The sequence below is a fragment of the Thunnus thynnus genome, chromosome 10, assembly GCF_963924715.1.
Source record: "Thunnus thynnus chromosome 10, fThuThy2.1, whole genome shotgun sequence".
Taxonomy (NCBI): domain Eukaryota; kingdom Metazoa; phylum Chordata; class Actinopteri; order Scombriformes; family Scombridae; genus Thunnus; species Thunnus thynnus.
In genome coordinates, this window is record NC_089526.1 from 8,505,938 (window position 1) to 8,528,868 (window position 22,931).

Here is a 22,931-nt window from a genome sequence, read left to right on the forward strand (position 1 = left end):
AAGTCATCTGTCCTACTTTTCATCTTTTCCACAGGATATTGATTCGCTTCCAACCACCTACTTGTTTGTTTTGCATTCCCCCCTCTTCAGATCTGTCTCACAGATGCTCTTTTTTGCTTCTCACCTTTTATTTCATCTTTAGTTTCTTTTTACATAAAAATACCAAAGCACAGGAAAAGTAGAAATATTCACAAATTGTACACACATCTCAATGCTATAACGAAGGCACAATTTTAATTTCCAGTCGTAGTCAAGTCTGGACCAAAATTGGCAACAGGTGTGTTTTCCTAATTTAAACATAATGATTAGGAGTTGCTTAAAGGTCACCAGAGAAGTAGATTTCTACAGCAGGTTTCTACAGGTGGAATCCTTTAAATTGTTTATGTAGAGCCTTAAACACAAATGATTTTTGTAGTTATGGATAGCTAGATAAAGTTGTAATAAAGTAATAAAGATCTGAGAAAGCTAAATCAACTCCCAGTCACACTAGTTATGATACAAAGACAGAATCCAAGAAACTAAAAGCGCTCTTGAGACTGATAGTCATCACCAACTGGTGTTAAATGGGTTTTTCCAGCATCTAATGTTAGTCTTCCTCTCTCTGCCCGTATCTGTAGGAGCTGCGTGAGTCTAAGCGTCGGCACGAGTCTCGCGTGGTGGAGATTGACAGCGGACGGCAGCAGGAGTTTGAGAGCAAGCTGACCGAGGCCCTGGTTGAGCTGAGAGCCCAGCATGAGGATCAGGTCAACCTGTACAAGGCAGAGCTGGAGAAGACTTACAACTCTAAGGTACATCTGGATGCTGCAGGAGACGCTGCTCTGTCGCCCTCTAGAGTCCAAGAATTGATTGTTACTCTGTGTAGCCATAGTAGTTCAACAGTGTCTGTGGTTGTTTTGTATTTGCAATTAGCTTTAATGAGCTCCCTCTTCACAATTCAGATAATGTACAATATTGATCTGTACCATTTAACAATCAGTGTCAATCATGTCTCTTGGCTTTATCTACATAGAGGAGGGAAATTTAATGGGTGTAACGATTGTCCTGTGTGAATTTTAATGAGGAATGTGGATAAACATCAGTTTTTGACATTGGAATTTACTTGTAAATGAAACTACAGCTCTTTGTCTTGAGAAAACCTAGTTTAGGAATTTCTGTTTTCATATTAGATAACTTAATAGGAAGGAGGCAACAAGCAAGAGAGTTGTTTTTTTTTATTGTGGTTTTTGGTCTTCAAAAGAGTTAAAGATTTCACTCACTAAATCCCCTGAAATACAGTGAACATGGTAATCTGTTTGTTTTTTTTTGTCAAACAGCACAGTTAGCTGGTAGTTCAGATGGCTGATTGTACCATCTTTCTTTCTTTCTTTCTTTCTGTCAGTTGGAGAATGCCCGTCACTCAGCTAACAGGAACAGCCACTTGGTGGGTGCCGCCCATGAAGAGCTGCAGGAGACCCGTGTTCGACTGGAGGGCATGTCATCCCAGCTTAGCCAGCTGCAGAAACAGGTACACACACACACACAGAGTTATTGTCCATGCTGCTGTGTGACTGACTGATATTGACATGAATGCACAGTTTTAACAGACAATTAATTTAACGTGAAGCTTCACTTCACTAACCAGACAATTTAATTGGCCGGTCTTAATTGACTAACCTTTGTGTATTCTTTTCACATCAGCTGAATTTGAGCGAGGCCAAGGTGCGGGAGCTGGAGGAAATACTGGCGAGGGAGCGGGACCAGATGCGGCGACGGCTGGACGATAAAGAGCGGGAGATGGCTGAAATCCGAGCCCGCATGCAGCAGCAGCTGGACGAGTACCAGGAGCTGCTGGACATCAAGCTGGCCCTGGATATGGAGATTAATGCTTACAGGAAGCTGCTGGAGGGAGAAGAGGAGAGGTGAGATTGTTTTGTAAAACAGCCCAAAGATCATTGTAAAATATAGCCATCCTGAGACAGATGAAGGTCTACAGGTTGTTACAGGAAGAGAGTGATTACTAACAAGTAAATGAAGAATTGGTTGTAGGTTTAACCAGGCAAATACTGAATCTTCAGGAGGCAGTGCTCCAGGACGTGCATTTGCCTCATGTTCCTCATCACAGAGACATAATACAAACAATAATGACATTAATCTCTCTGTTGACTTTGAAAATTAAGGACAGATCAGCTGAAATGAGGGAAACACGAATAAATACTTGAATCGCTACAACCCCGCATGCAGACTTTTCATCCCTGTCCGCATACTTTTGTGTACTTTTGCTCTGAGGGGTTTTTCATGGTTTTTTGGCCCCCTAGCTCTAATAAAGGGAAATCTTAATGTTGCAGCGTGATTTTTGTAGATCTTATAATCTTTGCAGCCCTGACTTCAACCCCATCTAACACCTTTGGCATTAATTGTAACATGGATTGCAACCCAGGCCTTATCGCCAAACATCAGTGTTTGGATCTCACTAATTCTTTTCTGGCTGAACGGGAGCAAATCCCCTGCGGCCAGGTTCTAAAATCTGGTGGAAAGCGTTCACAGAAGAGTAGAGGCTGTTGTAGCAGTTACCATGTTTATGCCCGTGGTTTTGGAATGAGATAGTCAACAGTCACACTTGGGTGTAATATTCACATGTCCACATACTTTTGGCCATGACGTGTTGGACATGGTTCATGTTTGTTCTGTCACAAAACAACACAAAGCGAACCAAGCATGTTTTCAGCTGCAAATATCTGCATAAAGGGTAAAGCTTGACTTTCTGTGTCCGTGCAGTCATAGTGGACTGGGATTCATTTTGTCATCTGCCCATGTGTGACACAGCCCACACCCAGGTGTCCGGTCTGGTTTACACCCAGTGTGGTATAAACAGACCCGTGTGCACATCTGTGTCCATTGTGAAGACTTGTAGAGACCTGTATTTTCTATGGTAAACTCATAAATATCAACAATTTGCTTAAAAGTTAAAAAAAAAAAGACTTAGCACTCAGCATGCAGTGGCGAGCAAGAGATGCTGGTGACATCGAGATAAACAAATAATAAGGTGATGTACCAAAGATTTGTGAAAGTAGCCGAAACTCAGCTCATAAAATATACAATCAAGGATTGTTTATTTCTGACAAGATCAATGTGTTTCGCCTCAGCATTTCATCATGCTCATGTTGAAGTTTGTAGCAATTCAATTTTAAAACGGGAAGCTGTATCCACATGTTACAACAGCTCCCATTGTCTATATCTATAATCTAAACCTCCCCATCTTCCCGCAGGCTGCGTCTGTCACCCAGCCCTCCGCCCACCAAGGTCACAGTGACACGGACCTCCGGCTCAGCTCACAGCCACACCAGCCGCCTCCTGCACTCCTCCACCACCGCCTCCAGCAGCCGCAACTCCTCCGGCACGGGCAGCACCAAGAAGCGCCGCCTCAACGACAACGACAGCGAGACCTCCAGCCTCGCGGGGGGCACCGTGACCAAGACTCGCATTAGTCAGCACGCCTCAGCCAGCGGCCGCGTCACAGTGGACGAGGTTGACCTGGAGGGCAAGTACATCCGCCTCAGCAACAAGGCTGATGAGGTAACCGAGTCTATCGATCAGTTGGCTTTCCGAATGCTAAAATCTCTAAAATCTAGCTTGTAAATAATTTCGCAGTGCTGAGGCTGCACTCACAAAAGCGGTAATGACATACTGCTTCCTCTACAGTCTTTAAGTCTTTTAAAGATAAAAAATGACCACAGTCAAACAAATAGTTGATTTAACACACTCTGCTGTCCTGGATAAATAGTAATTTGTAAGAAATATACAATTGTATCATCAAAAATATAATTCTTACATTAACATGGTAATGATGTTACTTTTGACACCAAATAGAGTATGTATTCTAAGAAGGAAAGGCTTAATTATCTGTAGCTTCAGCCTGCACCTTTTCAGTCTGTAAAAATATTTTTTTCAGGCCGAAATGCATTTCTTTTTCATTTATTAAAAAATTCTCTTTTCCATCCTCCATCTCTCTTCCCATTTTTGTCATGTAGGACCAATCACTGGGCAACTGGCAGGTGAAGAGACAAATCGGAAATGCCAGCCCCATCGTCTACAAGTTTCCCCACAAGTTTACCCTGAAAGCTGGAGGAAACGTTACTGTAAGTTTTCTCGTTTTGCTGTTTTTGTTGGTCTTTCTTTATTTAATTTGACTGTTGTCACTCGCTTTTGTTCTTAAAATGTGGATTCTTATATCTCAGTAGCAGCTCAACAATTATTAGTCAACTACATGAGCGCTTGCCAACTCCGTGACCTTTGACCTTTTGTAGATCTGGGCTGCATCTGGCGGTGGAAGCCACAACCCCCCCACTGACCTGGTGTGGAAGAACCAGAACTCCTGGGGCAGTGGTGACCTCCTGCACACCATCCTCATCAGTGCCAACGGAGAGGTCTGACCTTACTTGTACTGTAGAGCTTGTCTTACATTTCTGTTTTGTTTTCAACCACAACAACTTAATCTATTTTTTATTTTATTCACCACCAGGAAATGGCCATGAGGAAAGTCACACGCACCCTTTTCCAGGATGATGAAGATGATGAAATGGTAAATTCCTCTTCTATTCAGACATGTCCTAAATAATCCAGTACCGTACATTATGCATCAGGAACAACACAACTCTCAGTCTAGTCCAGCAGCAGTGTTCAGTAACTCACCCTGTCGTGTGTCGCCCCCCGCAGGGAGCTCACAGCACGAGCGGTGCAGACAACGAGTACAACCTGCGGAGCCGCACGGTGATCTGCGACTCCTGCGGGCAGCCATCAGATCGCCAAGGCGGGTGCGGCAGCGGGGGTCTACCCGAAGGCCTCGTTGGACACTCCTTTTTCATGGGCACCAATGAGCCCAGACAGGTACTGAACATTTACTTTTATTACAACACGAATGTCAGTAATTACACAGCATAAAGCAGATCACCATTGTTTTATTATTTTGTAACGAAATATTGATTCAAATCCAAGAATGCTGAGGCAACACTCTTGTGGAGAATGTCCTTCCCAACGTATCGTGGAATAAACAGTTTTATCTAGAACGCTCGCATAGAAACATTACAGTTCAACAACACACAGCTTTATTTTTTCAGTTGTTTCAGCAACTTCTGCCCTGTAAAATGTTGGCACTGTTGGGTAATAAGCATCATCCTTGTGATAAACCTCCCTTAGAGCTGCAATGGTTACTCGGTTAATCGATTTAGTAAAAATGCCAAACATTCCCCAGTTCCAACCAGTCATTTGTGAGGATTTGCTGCTTTTCTTATTCTTCTGTGATAATAAATTAAATTTTTTGGGGATTTTGGACTGTTGGTTGAACAACACAGACAATTTGAGGGCATAGCCTTGGATTTTAGGGAACTGTGACAGACGTTTTTACTGTTTTCTGGAATTTCAAAACGATTAATCGATTGATTGAGAGAGTAATCATCAGATTAATCAATAATGAAAATCATTGTTGTTTGCTTTGATTGGCTAAGTCAACATCTGATACGTCTTCTGCTTGGAGGCATATATTTTCTGGTTTTCATCCTCACTGTTTTGATTTTCAGCCACTAGAATGAACAAACGCAGGATGTGTAGAAAGCAGTGTAATTACTCGATGATATGAAACATCAGTCTGTTATTCAGAATTTACAGAACTCTGATCAGTCAAACCTGAGTTTTCAAAAGAATATAAAAATACACTTTTTTTGCAAACCGGCTCATATTATTGTTCAAATAAAGAAACATCACCTGTATTCATTGAGAAGCTGACAAAAAGCTGATAGTCAGTCAGCAATAAGAAATAAAAAGCAGATAGATTTTACTGAATTACACAATCAGGCTATTACAAAAGCAGCACAGTGCGCTTTTCTTGTGTGGTTATATTGCACTGCGGTTCACTGGAAAAACTATTACATAAAAAATCTAAAAAGAACAGCTAACCAGTAACCTCACTGTATTTCAGAAACAGCACTTTCTTTTTTCTTTTTTGGCAAATGTACTACTCATAGTCCTTGCTCACAAAAATCATCTCATTGTTAACCCTTTTTAGTGTTAATATCCTTCCAGTTTCTTATTTTTCTCCATGTTTAACGCTGCACTCTTTTGTTTCTTCCTTCAGGGTCGTGTCAAGCCGGAGAACTGCTCCGTCATGTAAAACCAGACAGCACCTCGCCTGAACCCTCGACCTCCTCCTGTAGCCCACACAGGAGAATTATTTTCTACTGTTGGGATGTTTGTCTTTATTTTTATTTTTTTTTATATGATCTTGTCTTTTTTTTTTGTATTCAATTAATCTGCAGGTTAGATTTGCTTCAAGGTTTGGCAATGGGCACAGGATTTTTGTATCCAGCTTTTGAGTTTGTATATTCAAGTTATTGCATGTGTGCTGTGCTAATGCTTGTGCTGTTTTCTGCTCTGCTTGCACACTCACTTTCTCACACACACACACACACAAACACACACGCACGGACACACACACACGCACACGCACACACAGAGCTCCATTGACCAGTGCTTCTGCTTCAGTCCGAGCTGGGGTTTCACATTTAATGGCCAGGCTGTCAACACTCAACACGCACAGCTAGTGAACCCTGTCAGGAATAACTCTGGGTGGGGGAATCCATTCTACAGCCATACAGACAACAAGAAAATGAATCCTGTTGGGGTTTGATAATCGTGTTTGTCGCCCATCAAATAGATCAAATCTTTATTTAAGATGTTGGAGATGTTTACAATTGAAATTAGTTTTCCTTGTTCTTTGGAACAAGGTTATGCTATCTTTATATGCTACAGAGAAAATAACCAAGATAGGTCTTTTTTTTTTTTCCTGAAAAACTATGCTGGAAAATTCTCCAAAGAAAGCCAAAGTACTGTAAGCTCAGGGTGTTCAGCATGTTCTGTCCAGTCTCTTCACTTTAGCCTTATACAAAAAAAAAGTGTTGAACATATTCTATGTGGATTTAGACGATAGGGTTTGGCAGCTGTGGCGCACACAGAGAAAATAATTATTTGAGATGAATATATTTTTTTCTTCGATCCACAGCTTGACCCCAGAGAAATGTATTTCGTTATGTTTTTGAACGTCTGCGCGAGTAAGGAATTATTGTTTTGTTGGATAAGTTGAATGTACCCAGTCAAGAAAGTCACAAGTGTGTTTCTGCCAGATACGTACACTTAAATGTGTTGCTTTATTATTTTAGTAATTCCAAAGATGTATTTTCATGTTTTCTATAAGGATTAGGTACTGTGTTTTAAGTCTTTACAGACAAGTTTGGTGCCATATATACAGTATTTATAAGATTTCTTAGCTATAAATCAACACTAATGGAGAACTGTTGCTGCTGTTTAAAGAGTCTAACAGTAGTTTTTGTTACATTTTTTAACAAGCTTTTTTACAGATTATAAATACAAATGTGCCTTCAGAGGACGTAAAAAACATCAACACTCAGTTTTTTTTTTTGCTCACATGCCTTGTATTGCAGCCTTGTGACTGTCAGACATCCCCTGATTTGTGTTGCCCCTAAAAAACTGGTCATAAGGGCTTTTTTTCTCCTTTCCTCTAAGCTTACTGGCTTTGCAAATCCCTAGCCATGATTTCGGGATCTAAGTGGGATTGCGGGGTTTGTGTACTTTTGTGACTTTGGCTTCATGCACTGCTTTTATTGAGTGTCTCACCAGTTATGCACAGCAGGTAGATTTGTACTCTAGTCTGGCAGCTTTAAATCATTTATACTCCAGAGAAAAGCATATCAAAGCATTTACGGAAAATACTTGATAGCTGTTTTTGTTTGTTTTTTTATTTTTTGTTTCTATTGTACTTAATAGATAGTATTTCTGCCAAATTAGTCTTTTTTTTTTTTTGGCCTTTACATTTTGACATTGTGATCCCCAAAGTGCCTTAAAAAGTCCATGACAATCACTAGTTAGAGAAATGGCCAGTTGCTAATATTTAGAATTAACAAAGATATAGTTTTGTATGTATCTCATATGTACATGTACATTTATGAGACATGATTGCTGTATGTAATTGAGTTTTATATGCACAACTATTCACTAAATCATCCCACTTGTAACAGATATACCTTAAAGGGTGTGGTCAGGGGCTTTACAGAGGCCTTTCTGACTGGCTAAAAAAGCAGAAAAACTACTTCCTGTACAACAGTTTTTCTTGCTTCAGTGTTTTCTTAAGAAATAGACAGCTGCTCTTTAACATTTGAACACAATGTTAGTTTAAGTCAATGAAGAAAGAAGACACAGATGTGTTGTATGTGGCAAAAATACTTGAAAGGCCTTTGTGAAATCTCAAAACCTCACTGTTAAAATCTTGATGGCTGCCTCATGAATCATCTTAAAGACTTGAGGATTTAAAATGTTACCCAAAGGGATTTCTTGTTGTGAGCTATTAATGCCAAAGTTGTAATTAGCTTGAAGTAGGATTTATGTCAGATCTATCACAACAATGCTATTAACTTTATGGAAAAGCCATGCATTCAGTCGATATAATGAATGTGTTTTTGTTTTTTTTGGTGCTTTTTTTCTTTTCTAAAATAATATGGAGTAAATTCTTTTTTTTTCCAGTGTTTCATTGTCATAATTTCTTCTATTTAGTTCATTGAAAACCACTGATGAAAAATGCAGCCATTTTATTTACATATATACACAACATGTTTCCATGGTTACATTCAAATATGTATAGTCATATGTAAAAAGCTGAAGCTCTATCTAAACACTGCAGCATTTAAAGCACACTCAACATCCATTATGGTACACAAGATTTCTGCTGTCTAATGGGCAGGATAATGAACTTCACTTGGTCCAGATTTGATACAAAACAGAGTAAAGTATTTCTAAAATTACCTAAAACTAACGCAAGACCTTGGTTGACAACAAGACATGTAAATGTACAGTTATGAAAACATGACAAAGGTACATCTGCTTATTTTATCATCAGTTTTGGCAAAATTCCTAATCAGCCAAACAGTTTCTTACAGGAGTTGCTGTAGTCCACTGCTATTACATTCATAGTGCTGCTTTGATTTGGCTTGTAATTCCCAGTTTGATGATGGTTTATTTTTCACAACATACGCCAAGTTTGTGCTTACACTGACCTTTTGGTATCTATAAATGAGCAAATGTCTATGATCTTTGGTCACACAAACTTATTCCAACCACTTAAAAACATGTTCATCTTAAAATATTGGCAGTTCTACATTAGTGTGAGGATAACAATATATGCATATCTATATTTACAAAGTTTTCATCTGACAGCAGCAATAAGTGAATCAGATTTTTTTTTTTAAACAAAAATGAGACACATGTATTCTTGGTGTCTCTAAATGCCACATTTGGAAAACATGATCACATGAATTATTGATGGTGAAGCAGTCTGACTTCTCCTGAATCCTGAATAACAGCAATAAAGAAACAACAGAGTGTAGAGAATGTTATTTGAAATAAAGAAAATTAATAATTTTATGGCAGGATTTTTTCAATGCTTTGTTTGCTGTTAACACATTAACTAAAATCTTTTCTTTTTTGGAAGTTGACATTGTTTTAGTCAAAGAGTCAATCAAAGCAAGTACATTAATACATCCAAAGCTGCCTGTTAAAAAAAGTGGATTTTGAAGATGTAATATACTTCAATTTAACCAAAGAAGCAAAATAAAAATGTAAACTATGTCTACATTAGTCATCTTTGACGATGAAGACGGAAACTTCTGACAAAAGGGGACCTTTAAACATGCAGAACAGCTGATCAGTAGCAAGCAAAATGTGTGGAAAACTACAATTACAGCATGTTTAGATGAGTTCAAACACATAAAAATTTCCCAAAATGCTCCCTTTAACTATGAAGTCTTTTTTTCCCACGGGAGGTGAATGCAGCAAAGCCCCACTGGCGTCGCCACAGCCCAACCTCCATCTCCGCAGCCCGTTGGCTCCCCAGTCTGGATGACAAGTCTGTCACGGTGAGATAAGTACCACTTTGGCCCACAGAGGGGCAGTGTTGAGTTGGAAGGGGGGACATCCACAGTAAACAATAGTTCCTCAGTGGGACAGACACCTCTGCTGCTGCTCTGTGGGTGGTCTGAGCTCTGACTGTCAGAGCAGAGCGTTAAGTTTGCTCTTTCTTTGCCAGCACAGGCCTAAAATCATCCTCAAAGTGAATGAGGAGGGGGGAAACTTGCTCTGCTAATGTGACTGTCACTGAGATGTTCTCCTAGGAGAGGGGGGTCGGCGGACCGGTGGCAAGTCGTAGTGTCCTGGAATGTGACTGTTCACAGGGAGGTCGTAGTGGCTCTGGGGATCTTCATGAGGAGCGTGACCAAGGGAACTCTGACGCTCTGGAGGGAAAAGATTAACAACACACAGTGATAAACAGACATAAGAGTGAGAGGTGATCTTTATAGCAGGGTTTCTGCAGGGTTCACCAAGTTCAATTTAAGTATATTTAACACGTGTTTAATACCACATAGGCTAGAATGCAATTAGTGCCCATTTCACAATCATAATGCCCAAAGTATTTAAGTATGATGGAAAACCAGCAGGGACATAATAATTTTAATAATGTGATCTGGCAGTGAATAAACCCCAGAAAATTGATGGATGAATTAACCAATGAAATAAGATTAATTAATTTGTTAATTGAAATTTTTTGTAGAGCTGCAACAATTAGTTGATTAATCCATCAACAGAAAATCAAACAACTATCAAACTATTTTAATAATCAAATAACTTAAAAAATCATTAATATTTTGGGGTTATGTTCTGTTTATTGGACAAAAGACATTTGTTGATTTAATCTTGTGCTGTCGCTACTGTGTTTACAATGTGTCTGCTGACTGAAACTCCACAAAATAGTGTCGAACAGCTTCCAGCTTGCACAATCCACTGTCAAAACAATCCCATATTTAGTGTATTGGTCTCCCAACAGCCCACAATTACATACAAAGACATTCTATAACTGATATTGCGAAAAAAAAATAATCAGATGTTTGTACATGAAATTGAAGACTTAGAAGACTTGGTTTTGGTCTTGGCAATATGTTGACTTTTTAATATTTCCTGGTCAGCGATAGTATTCAGACTTCATTGCATTGGTTAGTTTGATGTCGCAGATTGGAAGATTAGAAGGATTCATTCGACTATACCTAACCAGTTTGCCTCCTGGAGCTCACTTTGCATATACAAATTCTACAAATTCGAACAGGCAAGGATGCATTACACAAACCTTGTACCCTTTATTAAATTACACAGGCAAAGCTGACTTAACATGTGTGTTTTTCTATCATTAACCACAATCTTCTATTCCAGTGCTTCCATTAAAGTCTATTATTGATGGAAAGGAGTGTGATTCTCTTCCTCTTTTCATCACTCAAAGTTTTCAAGTGTTATGCTGGTGATATTCTACTTCATTATAGGAAAAATACTTCCAAGGAAAACACTGATATCTCTGTTGAGCCAATATTTCCATTCATCTGGAAATTTGATTCTCCTGAACTTTGAACTCCTGAAATGACTGAACATTGATGTAGTACTGGTGTTGACACTATAATAAAATGCAGGGGTAATAAAAGAACATCCTGTGCCACCTTGAGTTTCCTCTCTCTTGCTCTCCCGCTTCCCTTCAGAGCTTCCTTGTAAACAGTTGTTTATTCACCAGGCTCTGCCTTGAGGAAGTCCATCCTCCCCATCTGTCACACAGGCCATGGGCACAAATCCTGTTCTCAAGTTTGACTGATCGAGACGTTTAAGAAACTAAATGAGTTTTTACTTTAGTGAATATTCTCAACCTTCTCCGATTGGCAGACATATGTGCGTAATCTGATTTTGATTAAGGGTAGATGCATTTTTTTTAACATGCTCTGCTGTTACCCTAGTTGACCTTTAAGTCACAATTTTAAAACTCTTGGTTCTAATGAAACTCAGATGTACTTTATATTGTTTCTGATGGCTTGTTTAGTGTTGCTTTGTTTCACTTCATGTCATTTTCTCTTTCAAATTCATCCTCAGCAAGCTTATATTGTATTTTATGTGCTGCAGCCTGCGTTCTAACATTATAAAAACAACTTTCTGGTAGTACAAAAGTAAAACTCATCAGTATGTTAAACCTGTAGGAGGTCTGAAATGCTACTCACCTCTGCGTAAGGTAGCCGTGTTGAACGGGGGAGGGCTGATCTCGGTGTATGCTCTCTCTCTGGGCACAGCCGACTTCATCTCCATGTAGCTGCTCTCTGGGGGGCAGAAGGGCAGGCCGGGCAAGTCTTTGATGGTAGCGTAAGGATTCTCGCTGTTCAGAGAGCTGCTGCTCACAGCCACTGTGTCCTTCAGCTCTGTCACCACACAGAGTGCAAAAAGAAGAGAGAAGTTAAAACACATCTGAGGTACACATTGACAGTCAGAAAGCAGCACAGCGGGATCAAAGTGTACTACTACTAGTTCTGGTTCTAACTTTAAAGCATTCCAAGATTTTTTTATGTCTTTATGAGTTATGATTTCCCAAGACTGACTGAGGAAAGCTCAGTTTTAATACCTTTTCATTTTATGAGTTGAGACGTTTTAAAGAAAACCTGATGGAGAGTTAAATATCATGACCCGTGAATAATCCAAATCATTTTTATGGAACTCAAATGTTTGTGACATTTTTCAATACTCTATCTATTACTTTGGCTGGTTTCAAAGGTCACATTTGTCAACAAAAGGGATACTTGTCAGCTGTCGATAATGGTGAAAAACAAGAATAAGAGTCTTCAGCCACGCTTACAGCTCTCTGAGGCCTTAATTAGGCCCAGCTGTGCTTGGAGCTAAATGCTATCATGCTAATGTTTTGCAGGTATACTGTTTCCCACATTCATCACCTTAGTTTAGTGTGTTACCATGTGTTACAGCAGAGTTCTCTGGGAATGTCATTAGTTTTGCAGATGTTTAGTCATAAAGTATTGAACAAAATAAAATTTAGATGTGATGACGTGGCATAATGAAAAGTCTGGAGATCACCAAAGTGACTACAATATATCCTGTAGGGACAAGATTTCATGACTTGTTGAGATATTTCAGTCTGGACAAGAAGTGGACAGACTGACTGACAGTCCAGCATTGCCATCCATAAAACCATGCCACTAGCATGGCTAACAGACAGAATTGGAGTCATGGGTACTTGCGAGGTAATGAGTGTTTGGGATTAAAATAATCATGGGTCTGTATTAATTTGCTTTATGGGTGTACAACAAAAGAAAGATATGTGAAAAAGCTCCAAGTCTTTGCGTTACTGCACCTATACTTTTATGGTATCACCTTGTTGATGTAGTTTTGATATTCCTACTTCTCTCCATAAGAGCGTGATAAAAAAAAGGGTGAAAACAGGGTGATAAACTACCTTTGTTGTAATACTTTCCGAGGCTGGCACTGTAGCTGTAGCTCCGATCGATTCCAAAAGCTCCTGTAAACAATAAAAGACAAATCTTCTTATTTACGCCAACTAATCAAAAGCAGATAAAATGATTTGGAGACATCGGCAATGCATTATTTGCTTTCTTTTTTATTATATCCTTATTGTTTTTATAGTCACATATTAAACGTGCATTGTTGACTAAAAGGATTTTCTGTCCAAAGGAGATGTAATGGTCGATAAACTTTCCTTTACACTGTATAAAAGAGTACTTTGTAAGTTTTCTTCTCAGCTTTTACTGCATGGCTCTGTTTTTAATTTCTCTAAATTTATGATCCTTCTGAGGTGAGAAGAATATTTTGTTATTATCTATACAGGTATTTTTACACTGAGACCACTGATAGCTGATCTTCCTTATTTAAGGTCTTCAAGAATTATTATTTTATTGTCGAACATATTAGTCAAATTCTGTGCTTTCTCTCCTGAAAGATTGTTCTGTCTGGGTGACAAAACTCAGATTATTACAGTATGGGACACTAAAGCTTTCCACTGACACTCACAATAAGGAACTACTTTTAGTTGTGTTAGCAGAAGGTTACATTAGCAGTAGCCTATGTTACACGTTGCAGGTTTTACAAATTATTTTTATATTGCTGTGGCCAGGAGGTCAGGAAACCAACTCCTTACTTTTATTAGCTTGTAAATGTTAATCCATTCATTTCACTTCACTCTACAGCTGCATGTTTCTCTGCAAAAGTGTGAATTAAATTTAATGTAACTGATCCTGAATCTTAGAGCCATCCAGACGGACCTGAGTCTTTGCGGGGCTCGTGGTGTTTCCAATCTGCAGGCAGAGTCGCGTTGCTCTCAACCCCAAACAGGCCCCGTCTCTCTCGCTCCATGTTTTTCACACTGCAGAACAGCTGGTTATTGGTGTTCTGCATGACAGAAAGAATAATAAACCAATCAGAAATCATCAATGCCAAGAAAATGCACCAAGTAAAAACATGCTTTTGGCATGGCGTAAGGGTAATTAAATGTAGCACTAGTTTATGGTAACATTAACAGCCCTGAATACATGGCCACCTCTTGCTCACTGGATAAATAGTATATAAATTGTATATTTGCACTTCAGTGTTGCATTTAGTATCAGATAATTAAAGTTGATGTTCACCTTGATGGTGCGATCGTGGTTGTTGGGCAGGTGCGGCAGTGGAGGCCTGTTTTGGCTCAGTGTGTGGTAGCTGGGGTTGGAGTAGTAGTGGTGGTAACTGTGAGGAACATCTGCGGACCAAGACAAACACATGGAATCATGTCTGCTGCAATTAAATTACCTCAAGGTTAATAAAATGCATCACTGGAACGCCCATTACAAGACCAAATCAGTGAGATACAACCAAAAACCACGTTATACACAAACTCCAACAAAATATATTGATAATTTTGTTCAACAATGCTACATATCCACTGTAGGAAGTGAACTGTAACCTAATGTTTACTGGTCAGCATTTAAAATGATTTCACTCTTTTTACATGCACACATTTACACGCTTTCCTGCAAAAATAAAACAATCAGATTCATGAGAATTATGATCTCATGTTTGAGAAACACTACCACTAACAAAACCACTGGCATGAGATGCAATATAGGCTGTTGTCTTGGCCATGGGATCACTCGTTATGACATCTAATTTGACAGTTATACATTAGAGCTGCAACGATTAGTCAAAAAATAATTGTTAGTTGTAGCTCTATTATATGTAAAATAACTTAAATTATTGTCAGTTTTAAAATGCCAGACATTGCACCTTTAACCCCTTGAAGGCCCAATCCCAATGTCCCCCCTAAGGCCTAAGCCCTGAACCGTCATGAGAGAGAGAGGCTGCAAGGGCTCAAAATGGTATAAATATCACGGGAACTCAACAACAGCAAAACATGTTACATATGATTTTTTTTCTCATGTTTTAGCTACCCAACATTTTCTGATTGACTCTCGCTGCATTGTATGACCTGTCAGAAATATCCTCTGTACTGTACCTGGGACAGCATATTCAGAATTGACCGTGCGGCTGGTGGAAAAGGAGACAGTTGGTGTGTTGTTCTGCTTGTCCTTCTGCCTGCGGCGGTAGAGCAGCAGGAGAGCCAGCAGCAGGACCACCAGGATGACTAGCACAACGATGCCGCCAATGGCCCCCCACGATTCCCTCTCACCAGGCGGAAGAGGAACCATTACGCTGCCTGACTGCTCAGACGAGTCTGTCGAACAGGGGGTGAAAAGAGAACTCAAGAATAGAGACTAGAACAGCTTTTAATTAACTTTCAGCCTCTGGGGTGGGACAAGAGGAAGGAAATGGGTAATTCCGATCAATTGAATTCACAAATGGATTATCAAGGCAGTGGTATGAAGTTTTTAACCATCATTTTCAAGAAATAGACCGATCAAATGGATCCATTATCTCATCAAGTTTGCAGCACTTAAATCACAAAGAAGAGGCAGATTGCAGAGCAAAGTCAATGAAAGTCACTGTATTAGCTCCTATATTCATGGGAAAATCTGTTTGTATTTTTACCTTGTTTACAGTCATCTCCAGTTTCACACACACAGTCCCCAGTAAACCGGTCACAGATGGAGTTGGTCGGACAGGAGCAGGTCTGAGCACAGAATGCTCCAAAACGTCCTGGACTACATGCTGGAAAACATGTGGTAAATATAACATCCAGCATTATTTATGCTGCAAAGATAATACTGCTCCATTTGTGTGCTCATAATTCACCAGATTTGTATTCAGAATTTATCAGAATTTATGTCTAAAGATTTTATTCTGTTCCATTTTTCTCAAGAAATATTAAACTATAAATATGTTCAGCAAAGACAAAACACTCAAGAGGATGTTCAATACAACTGTCAGGACCTTGGTGATAACAGTCACTTTTGTGCTGATAATAGCAGTAAGTTAATAACACCACAGAGGCCTCTTGGATGTTATGGTGAAATTGCTGCAGAAATCAGCTGTACTCGTCTCGCTGCGGTCATATTTCATGTCAGTCAGTGAACAGCAATCACATTGCATTTACTAGAGATAAGACACTTTTGTTGAATGCTATATAACGTCACACTCACGTATGGAGCAGTCAGTAGCCGTCCAGCCAGGCAAACATTCACAGTGACCGTTCCGCTGGTCGCATGTGGAGTTGTTGGCACAGTTGACACACACTTCAGAGCAATGCTTGCCGTAATAGCCAGCTGGACAAACTGTAACACACACAATGCAACCTGTAAAATGACCTGCTCTAGATTATATAGAGACTAATGTAGAATATTCAAAGCATAGCATACAGTAACTGCATTCAATTTGTACATGACTGAATAATTATTGATGTTAAATACCAACCTTGATCACAGTTGTGTCCAGTGTATCCAGGAAGGCAATCACACTCTCCTGTCACATGGTGGCAGCGGTATGACTGGCCACAGGACGGGCAGGACATACTACACTGGTCACCATACATCCCAGCTCTGCATTCTAGCAGACGAAGAGATGAAGAGTAAGCAAGTGCGGATGTTACACAGTAAATCAAGCGCAGCTCAGGGTTTGTTCTGATTAGATTTGAGTTGTGTGTTAGCTGTCCAATAACAACACTCACTGTTCTGACAGGTAACTCCCCAGTACCCCGGGCGACACACACATGCTCCAGTTTCCCTCAAGCATGTATCGCTGTTAGGGCAATGCTTGAAACAGGTCTGGTTACAGTGGCGCCCCCAGAGGCCCTCTGAGCATGGCTCACTGCAGCGGGGACCTGGAGGGAAAAATGTGAGTCCTGCTTTTAGTAAAAGTTAACCAGCATCAGCAATAAATGTATTCAGGTATCAAAAGAAAAATGGATCCTTTGAGAGTGTTAAATTTTTGATACATTAACCTGCAAATCAAATTTTATTGTTTTAATGTCCAAATGGAGCTAAATCTGACTTTTTAATTACTGTTGGGGAATTAAAACTGCATTAATGCAACATGTTGTTGTTGGGTGAAAACCTCCTACTTTGAATTTGGGGGTTTCTGCGGTTTGAGATCAGTAGAGGATTTACATGCTCCTTTACAGGATGATCAAGTACAGAAGAAAGAAGTAAGAACTGTAAAACTCTCACTATATAATGCCAAAAATACATTGTCAGCAAGATAAATCAAGACTGTTTTCCTGGCAACAGTGTCGTTTTATTACCTTATTTTATGTTAAATGAAACATTTGTGAATTAACTCATAACCACATCTATCACATAGCAGCAGTGGACTTCACAGTACATTATTTGCCCCTGAAATACAGTGAATCGAAATTATAAAGTCTCCCAAAATAGAAAATATTTAAGAAACATCTTAGAGTTGTACTTTGGTATATGACTTGATTACACGAACTTAGTTACTTTCATCCTCTGCATGAAAAATCCAACCCAGAGGACAAATGAAATAACCTGACGTGGCAGATGGTTTGTTACACAGAACCATCTGAGAGGTCGTCCTTGGAAACTGTTTGGAAAAGGGGAGGCACTTTAAAAAAATACTTTTGGATGAACCATCTGTCTATCACCGTCTATCACTGTTTAACCTCAACCAATCAGATCAACGAACCATATGACGTAGTAGGAGAGCTGTTGTTGAAGCCAGTCAGGAGAAGAGCAAAAACATCTTTTCCATCGACAAAAGCCTTCAGTGCCTTTCTTTGCTCTTCTTTCAATGAAGAAATACTCTCCAGTTCTGATATAACTGATGCTAAAGCAGCATCTACGCTAACCTCTTTTGAAGCCGCCATTGTTGTTTTGAACAAATAGTTGCTTCTCGCTGTTGTCACATCTAAACCATGCCTGTAGCTGCCAGTAGCTCCTCATAGGAAGCGTCGAACACAAGCGCATGACTTGACAAAATGGAATCTCATGTGATCTCGTGACATTGCGAATCCAGCTGCCTTGCAAGGTAACAAATGATAAGCAAACATAGGCGATGTAAACAGGATAATATGAATTTGGTTGTTCCCTGCTTAAAAAAGATTGCTGTTTGGCAATTTCTTTGTCTAAAATCTCAGGTATTTTAGCATCCATGAACACTTAAATATGACTAAAAAAGGGTCAAATTGATCACTGTGACGAGTTTCAAACTAAAATGTGAATGAAAACCGATAGCTGCGTAGAAGGTAGACGTTCAATTTAAAACTCAATGGCATATTTTAAAAAATGACAAGTCAAAATGACATGTCAAGTAGATTTGTAGATAATGGTCAAAAATATGCAAAACCATTGACTGTCCTTCAAGTCGGAGAACAGAGCAATCAGAATCAAAGACAGTGAGGATGGTTGAAAACCTGTGGCTCACTCAGCTTTGTTGGACCAGCCTTATCAGTGATATTGAAGCCAAGCTGGCAGCGACACCGGGAGGACGTCATCACTTACCCCACCAGCCTGGCAGACAGTGGCACTCCCCAGTGGTAGCTTGGCAGGCATCGGCATGAACACAATCACACCTCTTCAGGCAGCCTGGCCCAAACGTGCCCATCTGCACATGTGAACAAATGCCAACGGGCAGAGAATTGTCAGGGGAATCTCTTCAACATTCAGCCAGCTCAGTCAGAGTCAGACAAAATACTACACTGGCAGTGTGTTGTAGTATAGACAGCCTGGCGGGTTGGCACAGCAAAGACAAGAGGAATACACATCCAAAAACACAGATTAAAGCATACAGAGTGTGAGGTAAGGGATGAAAAGCTGGACGACACTTTTACAGGCTGTCCAATCACAACTGACATGTTCTGTATAATTATCACCCTTATGATTTGTGTATTAGTTTTATCAAAGATAACACCTCATTTGTCTACTCAACTTGACATAGAATAAATATATGGTGCATTTTTCTTATCTTCTAGCGTTGGTATTATCTTACAAAGTGTCATGTATTTTTATGCAACGCTGTGGCTTAAGCCCAGGACATTTTTCGTAGCTTTGGGAGACAAACAAAGAGAATTAATGAGGGAATAACTCCATCCATATACATCAAAGTGATGCAAGTTTAATTAAATATACCTTTTTTTTAGATTTTATTGGTGGTTGTCTGCATTTTGAAGATGACTGGTTGTAGGTAAGAGTTTACCCACCTTTTCATTTATGATATTCATAATCGTCTCTCCATGCAGAGTGATTTGTACTATGAGGGTTAATTATTATGTTTCTGAACATATAATGGATTTGAGTTTGGATATTCTGGTTTGTGATTATCTGATGGATCTTTAAGTATCACCTTGGAAACAAATAAATTAAGCTAAAAGGTCTTAATCAGGCACTCACCGGGCATGATTGGTCACAGCGCGCCCCCTGCCAGCCGGCTGTGCAGGTGCAGGATCCATCTGCAGGGTTACATTTTGCCCCGTTGGCACAGTGGCAGGTGGCATTGCAACCTGGGCCCCAGGTTCCCTCAGAGCAGGGGGCCGAACAGTCCAGCCCTCGCCAGCCTGTAGACATACGAAGGACCGTCAGCCATGTTAAACTGGTTACATGGTTGATAAAAGGTTAACAGGTCAAAATTTGACTTTCAGACACATTTCCTCTTCATCAGTGTCTATCTCTGTGTAAACTTTTACCCTCTTTGCAGAAGCACGTCCCATCGATCGGTGAGCAGTCGACAAAGTTCTCGCAGGAGCATTCAAGGGAGCAGTTCTTGCCGTAGGTGCCACTTTTGCATGGATTCTCACAGTGAACACCCTATAATAATAAAACATTAACCTTAATAATAAACCCTAGAAGGCAGACTAGATGAGATATTGACATTACACATATAGTACAATTAAGAGGTTACATGTTAGATCTGAGAGCTATTGTTTATCAAATCAAGACATACTCAAGGACTCACCGTAAACCCGGGGGCACAGTGGCACTGGCCGGTGGCACTATCACACACCCCTCCATTCACACACAGACACGGCTCCAGGCAGCCATGACCGTAGAAACCGTGAGCGCAGGTCTCATTACAGTACAGTCCTGCCCACCCTGGCTGGCATGTGCACTCTCCTTTCATTGGGTGGCAGCTGGTCAATGAAAACAGAAATTCATATGATAAAATCACAGCAAAAACACAATGGAACTGCTGACTCTGATTAAGAAACACACACACACACAAAAGAACAAACGAAACAAGAAAATAACTCTCCACTACGATAATTACATCTATAATTCATTTCTGTAAGCTGTGAACAATGTATTCTAATGGGTCTGTGGATATTTGTAGTGAGGGAGATATCAAGCCCTGTCTGAAAGAGGAAAGCCACCTGCAACTGCTGTCTTCAGCAGTTCACAGATCTCCTCCCAGTTGTTTTATGGACACATATGTACACAACGAGTTCATCAGGCCAACCAGGTGTTGTGGCCTTGAAAACATACTTGGACCTCACAAAATTGAGATTTATGCCTTATAGGATGTTTTTCTGATAGTATGCTTCATGTTCAGAAGAGAAAAGTCTTCAAGGATGAGGACTAACTGATGACTTTGGCAATTATCTTGGGTAAATTTTCCCACCATCTACCCTAAACTCTGCTAAACAGGGGGACTGGGACTGGGGCCCATTTCACAAAAGCAATTTGCGAGCACTGCTTATGCTCAGAATGCAAATAGTGCCAGTGCCCCGTTTCATAAATGTTTGCCACCCACAAATCGCTGATGAATTTGTGTGTCCTACACTCCTCTCGCATCCTCATGAATGGGTCTGAAGTATGGTGTTTCTTTTGAATAGTTAAATGTGTCAAAATTAATGTAAATGATCTCGTGTTGCAAATTTGGTGAGATGGGCCCCAGGCCTCCAAGGAGCTGTGAGCTACAATCTATATGGGGATACCTAACTAGCTAGCTAACTCATGAAAAATTGTGCCTCAGTAGCTCTATTCATTGAAGTTTAATTAATTAAGCAATGAGATGATTAAATTCTGCCCCCAGATTAGCACTCACTGCCTCAGATAAATACTTCCATAGCTTAAATCTTCTCCAGACACCCACTCACCTGAGTGTGTGTTTGTCTTGACAGAGACATGTGCGCTCACAGTGCATGCCGTATTTGCCGTGAGCACACATCCTGTCTCTGCACTGTGGACCGCTGAAGCCCGGCTCACATAGGCAGCCTCCATCAATGTTGTAGCAGCGAGCGCCGTTAGCACAGTCACACACACCTTTACAGTCCTGACCGTACGTGCCCACAGCACACTCCTCATTACACCTGAGAGCAGAAAGCAGAAGGTTATATAGATACAGAGAAGAGCTGGACAAATAGGAAATAATGCAGGAGTCTGTTGTTGATTCACTCATGAACCACAAACCAAATCTTAACGTCCATTTTGTATTGTGGGTAGCCAGTATAATGTTAGACATTAGGCTGTATTTGTCACTCATGTCTGATAAATAGTTTTTATATTTTTTAATGTTTTGCAGTTTTACATAAAGACACAATAGGGCTTAAATCGACAACTGTTTAAAGGAGGGAGAAGACTTTACCAGACATCATGACATGAATGGGCCTATAGGAGGGCCCCAAGCACAAAGAAAGGCACATACAGGCACATAATCGACACTTTCACACATTACAACATACACACCTGTTACCAGTGAAACCTTTGGCACACTGGCACTGTCCAGTTTCAGGGTCACATTTGCCCCTGTTGTGGCAGACACACTCGTCCGCACAGTTTGGTCCAAACTTTCCCTCTGGACAACGTTCTGTGCAAACTTCACCCTGCAGAGAGATAAGGAAAAGCACACCGAAAAGGAATAAAGACAAATGCAAATGACAGTGAATGCATCACTGCAAATACTGGAATGAGATGCCAACACAGCAACTTTTTTACAGTTAAAAATAATTGGTTTGCTAGGAGTACAGTCATGACTTGTCTCACACATGTCTTCCAGAAACAAAGAATTTCTCATGATGAGTTTTTCACATTACTGGAAAAGCATCTGCATGTCTCCAGAGATGACAGGTTGCCTTCAAAATGTCTTTAGAAATAAGTAAGTGTTTTTAAAAAAAAAAAGACTTCTTGTCCAAATTTGGGAGCCAGCTGGAATAAAACACATGAGCTAAGACTGAATTTAAAATCTGGCGACCTCCACAGATAACAGCAGAGTCAACATGGGCTTCAACTTGAAAACGTACCGTCCATCCAGGGGGGCAAGCGCAGATCCCTTTGCCCTTGCAGATACCACCGTTCTGGCAGGAGCATCGTGGCTGGCATTTCCTGAGACACGCCTTCTCACAGCTGGGGAAGAGGATGGAGTAGATGCTTAATAACAGTATAATAGACCACTTAGTCGAAAACAATCCACATGTCCAGGGACATTCCTGAGGAATTGAGTAAATGTTTTTGAACTGTTTTCAATGCTTTCATGAAATTAGGTATTAAAGCATCAGTACAAAGGCTGAGATATTGATGTCACTACTTCCATAGCTTAAAAAATTGGAAGTCATGTAACTCTACATCCACAATCGCTCCAAAAATGACCTTCTAGACAACAATTAACAATGCAAACAGCCCATCCTCCTA

The 22,931-nt window shown here is 40.1% G+C and overlaps 2 protein-coding genes across 6 annotated transcripts in view; one reads left to right on the plus strand and one right to left on the minus strand.

The window, feature by feature from the left end:
- Positions 1–9,282, plus strand: part of LOC137190977 (lamin-A-like) — a 40,758-nt gene extending 31,476 nt beyond the window's left edge. For all 4 annotated transcript variants that reach the window (XM_067600745.1, XM_067600746.1, XM_067600743.1 and 1 more), the window contains exons 5-13: positions 618–788; positions 1,379–1,504; positions 1,678–1,898; positions 3,246–3,552; positions 4,008–4,115; positions 4,284–4,403; positions 4,499–4,558; positions 4,693–4,863; positions 6,107–9,282. In XM_067600745.1, coding sequence (XP_067456846.1) covers positions 618–788; positions 1,379–1,504; positions 1,678–1,898; positions 3,246–3,552; positions 4,008–4,115; positions 4,284–4,403; positions 4,499–4,558; positions 4,693–4,863; positions 6,107–6,142 — 1,320 coding nt within the window. In that variant the 3' untranslated portion in view covers positions 6,143–9,282. The remainder of the gene's footprint in view (positions 1–617; positions 789–1,378; positions 1,505–1,677; positions 1,899–3,245; positions 3,553–4,007; positions 4,116–4,283; positions 4,404–4,498; positions 4,559–4,692; positions 4,864–6,106) is intronic.
- Positions 8,614–22,931, minus strand: part of pear1 (platelet endothelial aggregation receptor 1) — a 53,217-nt gene continuing 38,899 nt past the window's right edge. For both annotated transcript variants that reach the window (XM_067600741.1, XM_067600742.1), the window contains exons 7-23: positions 22,544–22,646; positions 21,990–22,126; positions 21,401–21,613; positions 20,260–20,434; positions 19,991–20,111; positions 19,698–19,861; positions 18,810–18,912; positions 17,018–17,170; positions 16,765–16,896; positions 16,494–16,625; positions 15,943–16,062; positions 15,410–15,628; positions 14,547–14,656; positions 14,184–14,310; positions 13,361–13,423; positions 12,123–12,317; positions 8,614–10,328 (exon numbers count right to left, since the gene is read on the minus strand). In XM_067600741.1, the coding sequence (XP_067456842.1) occupies positions 10,189–10,328; positions 12,123–12,317; positions 13,361–13,423; positions 14,184–14,310; positions 14,547–14,656; positions 15,410–15,628; positions 15,943–16,062; positions 16,494–16,625; positions 16,765–16,896; positions 17,018–17,170; positions 18,810–18,912; positions 19,698–19,861; positions 19,991–20,111; positions 20,260–20,434; positions 21,401–21,613; positions 21,990–22,126; positions 22,544–22,646 (2,407 nt within the window). In that variant the 3' untranslated portion in view covers positions 8,614–10,188. The remainder of the gene's footprint in view (positions 10,329–12,122; positions 12,318–13,360; positions 13,424–14,183; positions 14,311–14,546; positions 14,657–15,409; positions 15,629–15,942; positions 16,063–16,493; positions 16,626–16,764; positions 16,897–17,017; positions 17,171–18,809; positions 18,913–19,697; positions 19,862–19,990; positions 20,112–20,259; positions 20,435–21,400; positions 21,614–21,989; positions 22,127–22,543; positions 22,647–22,931) is intronic.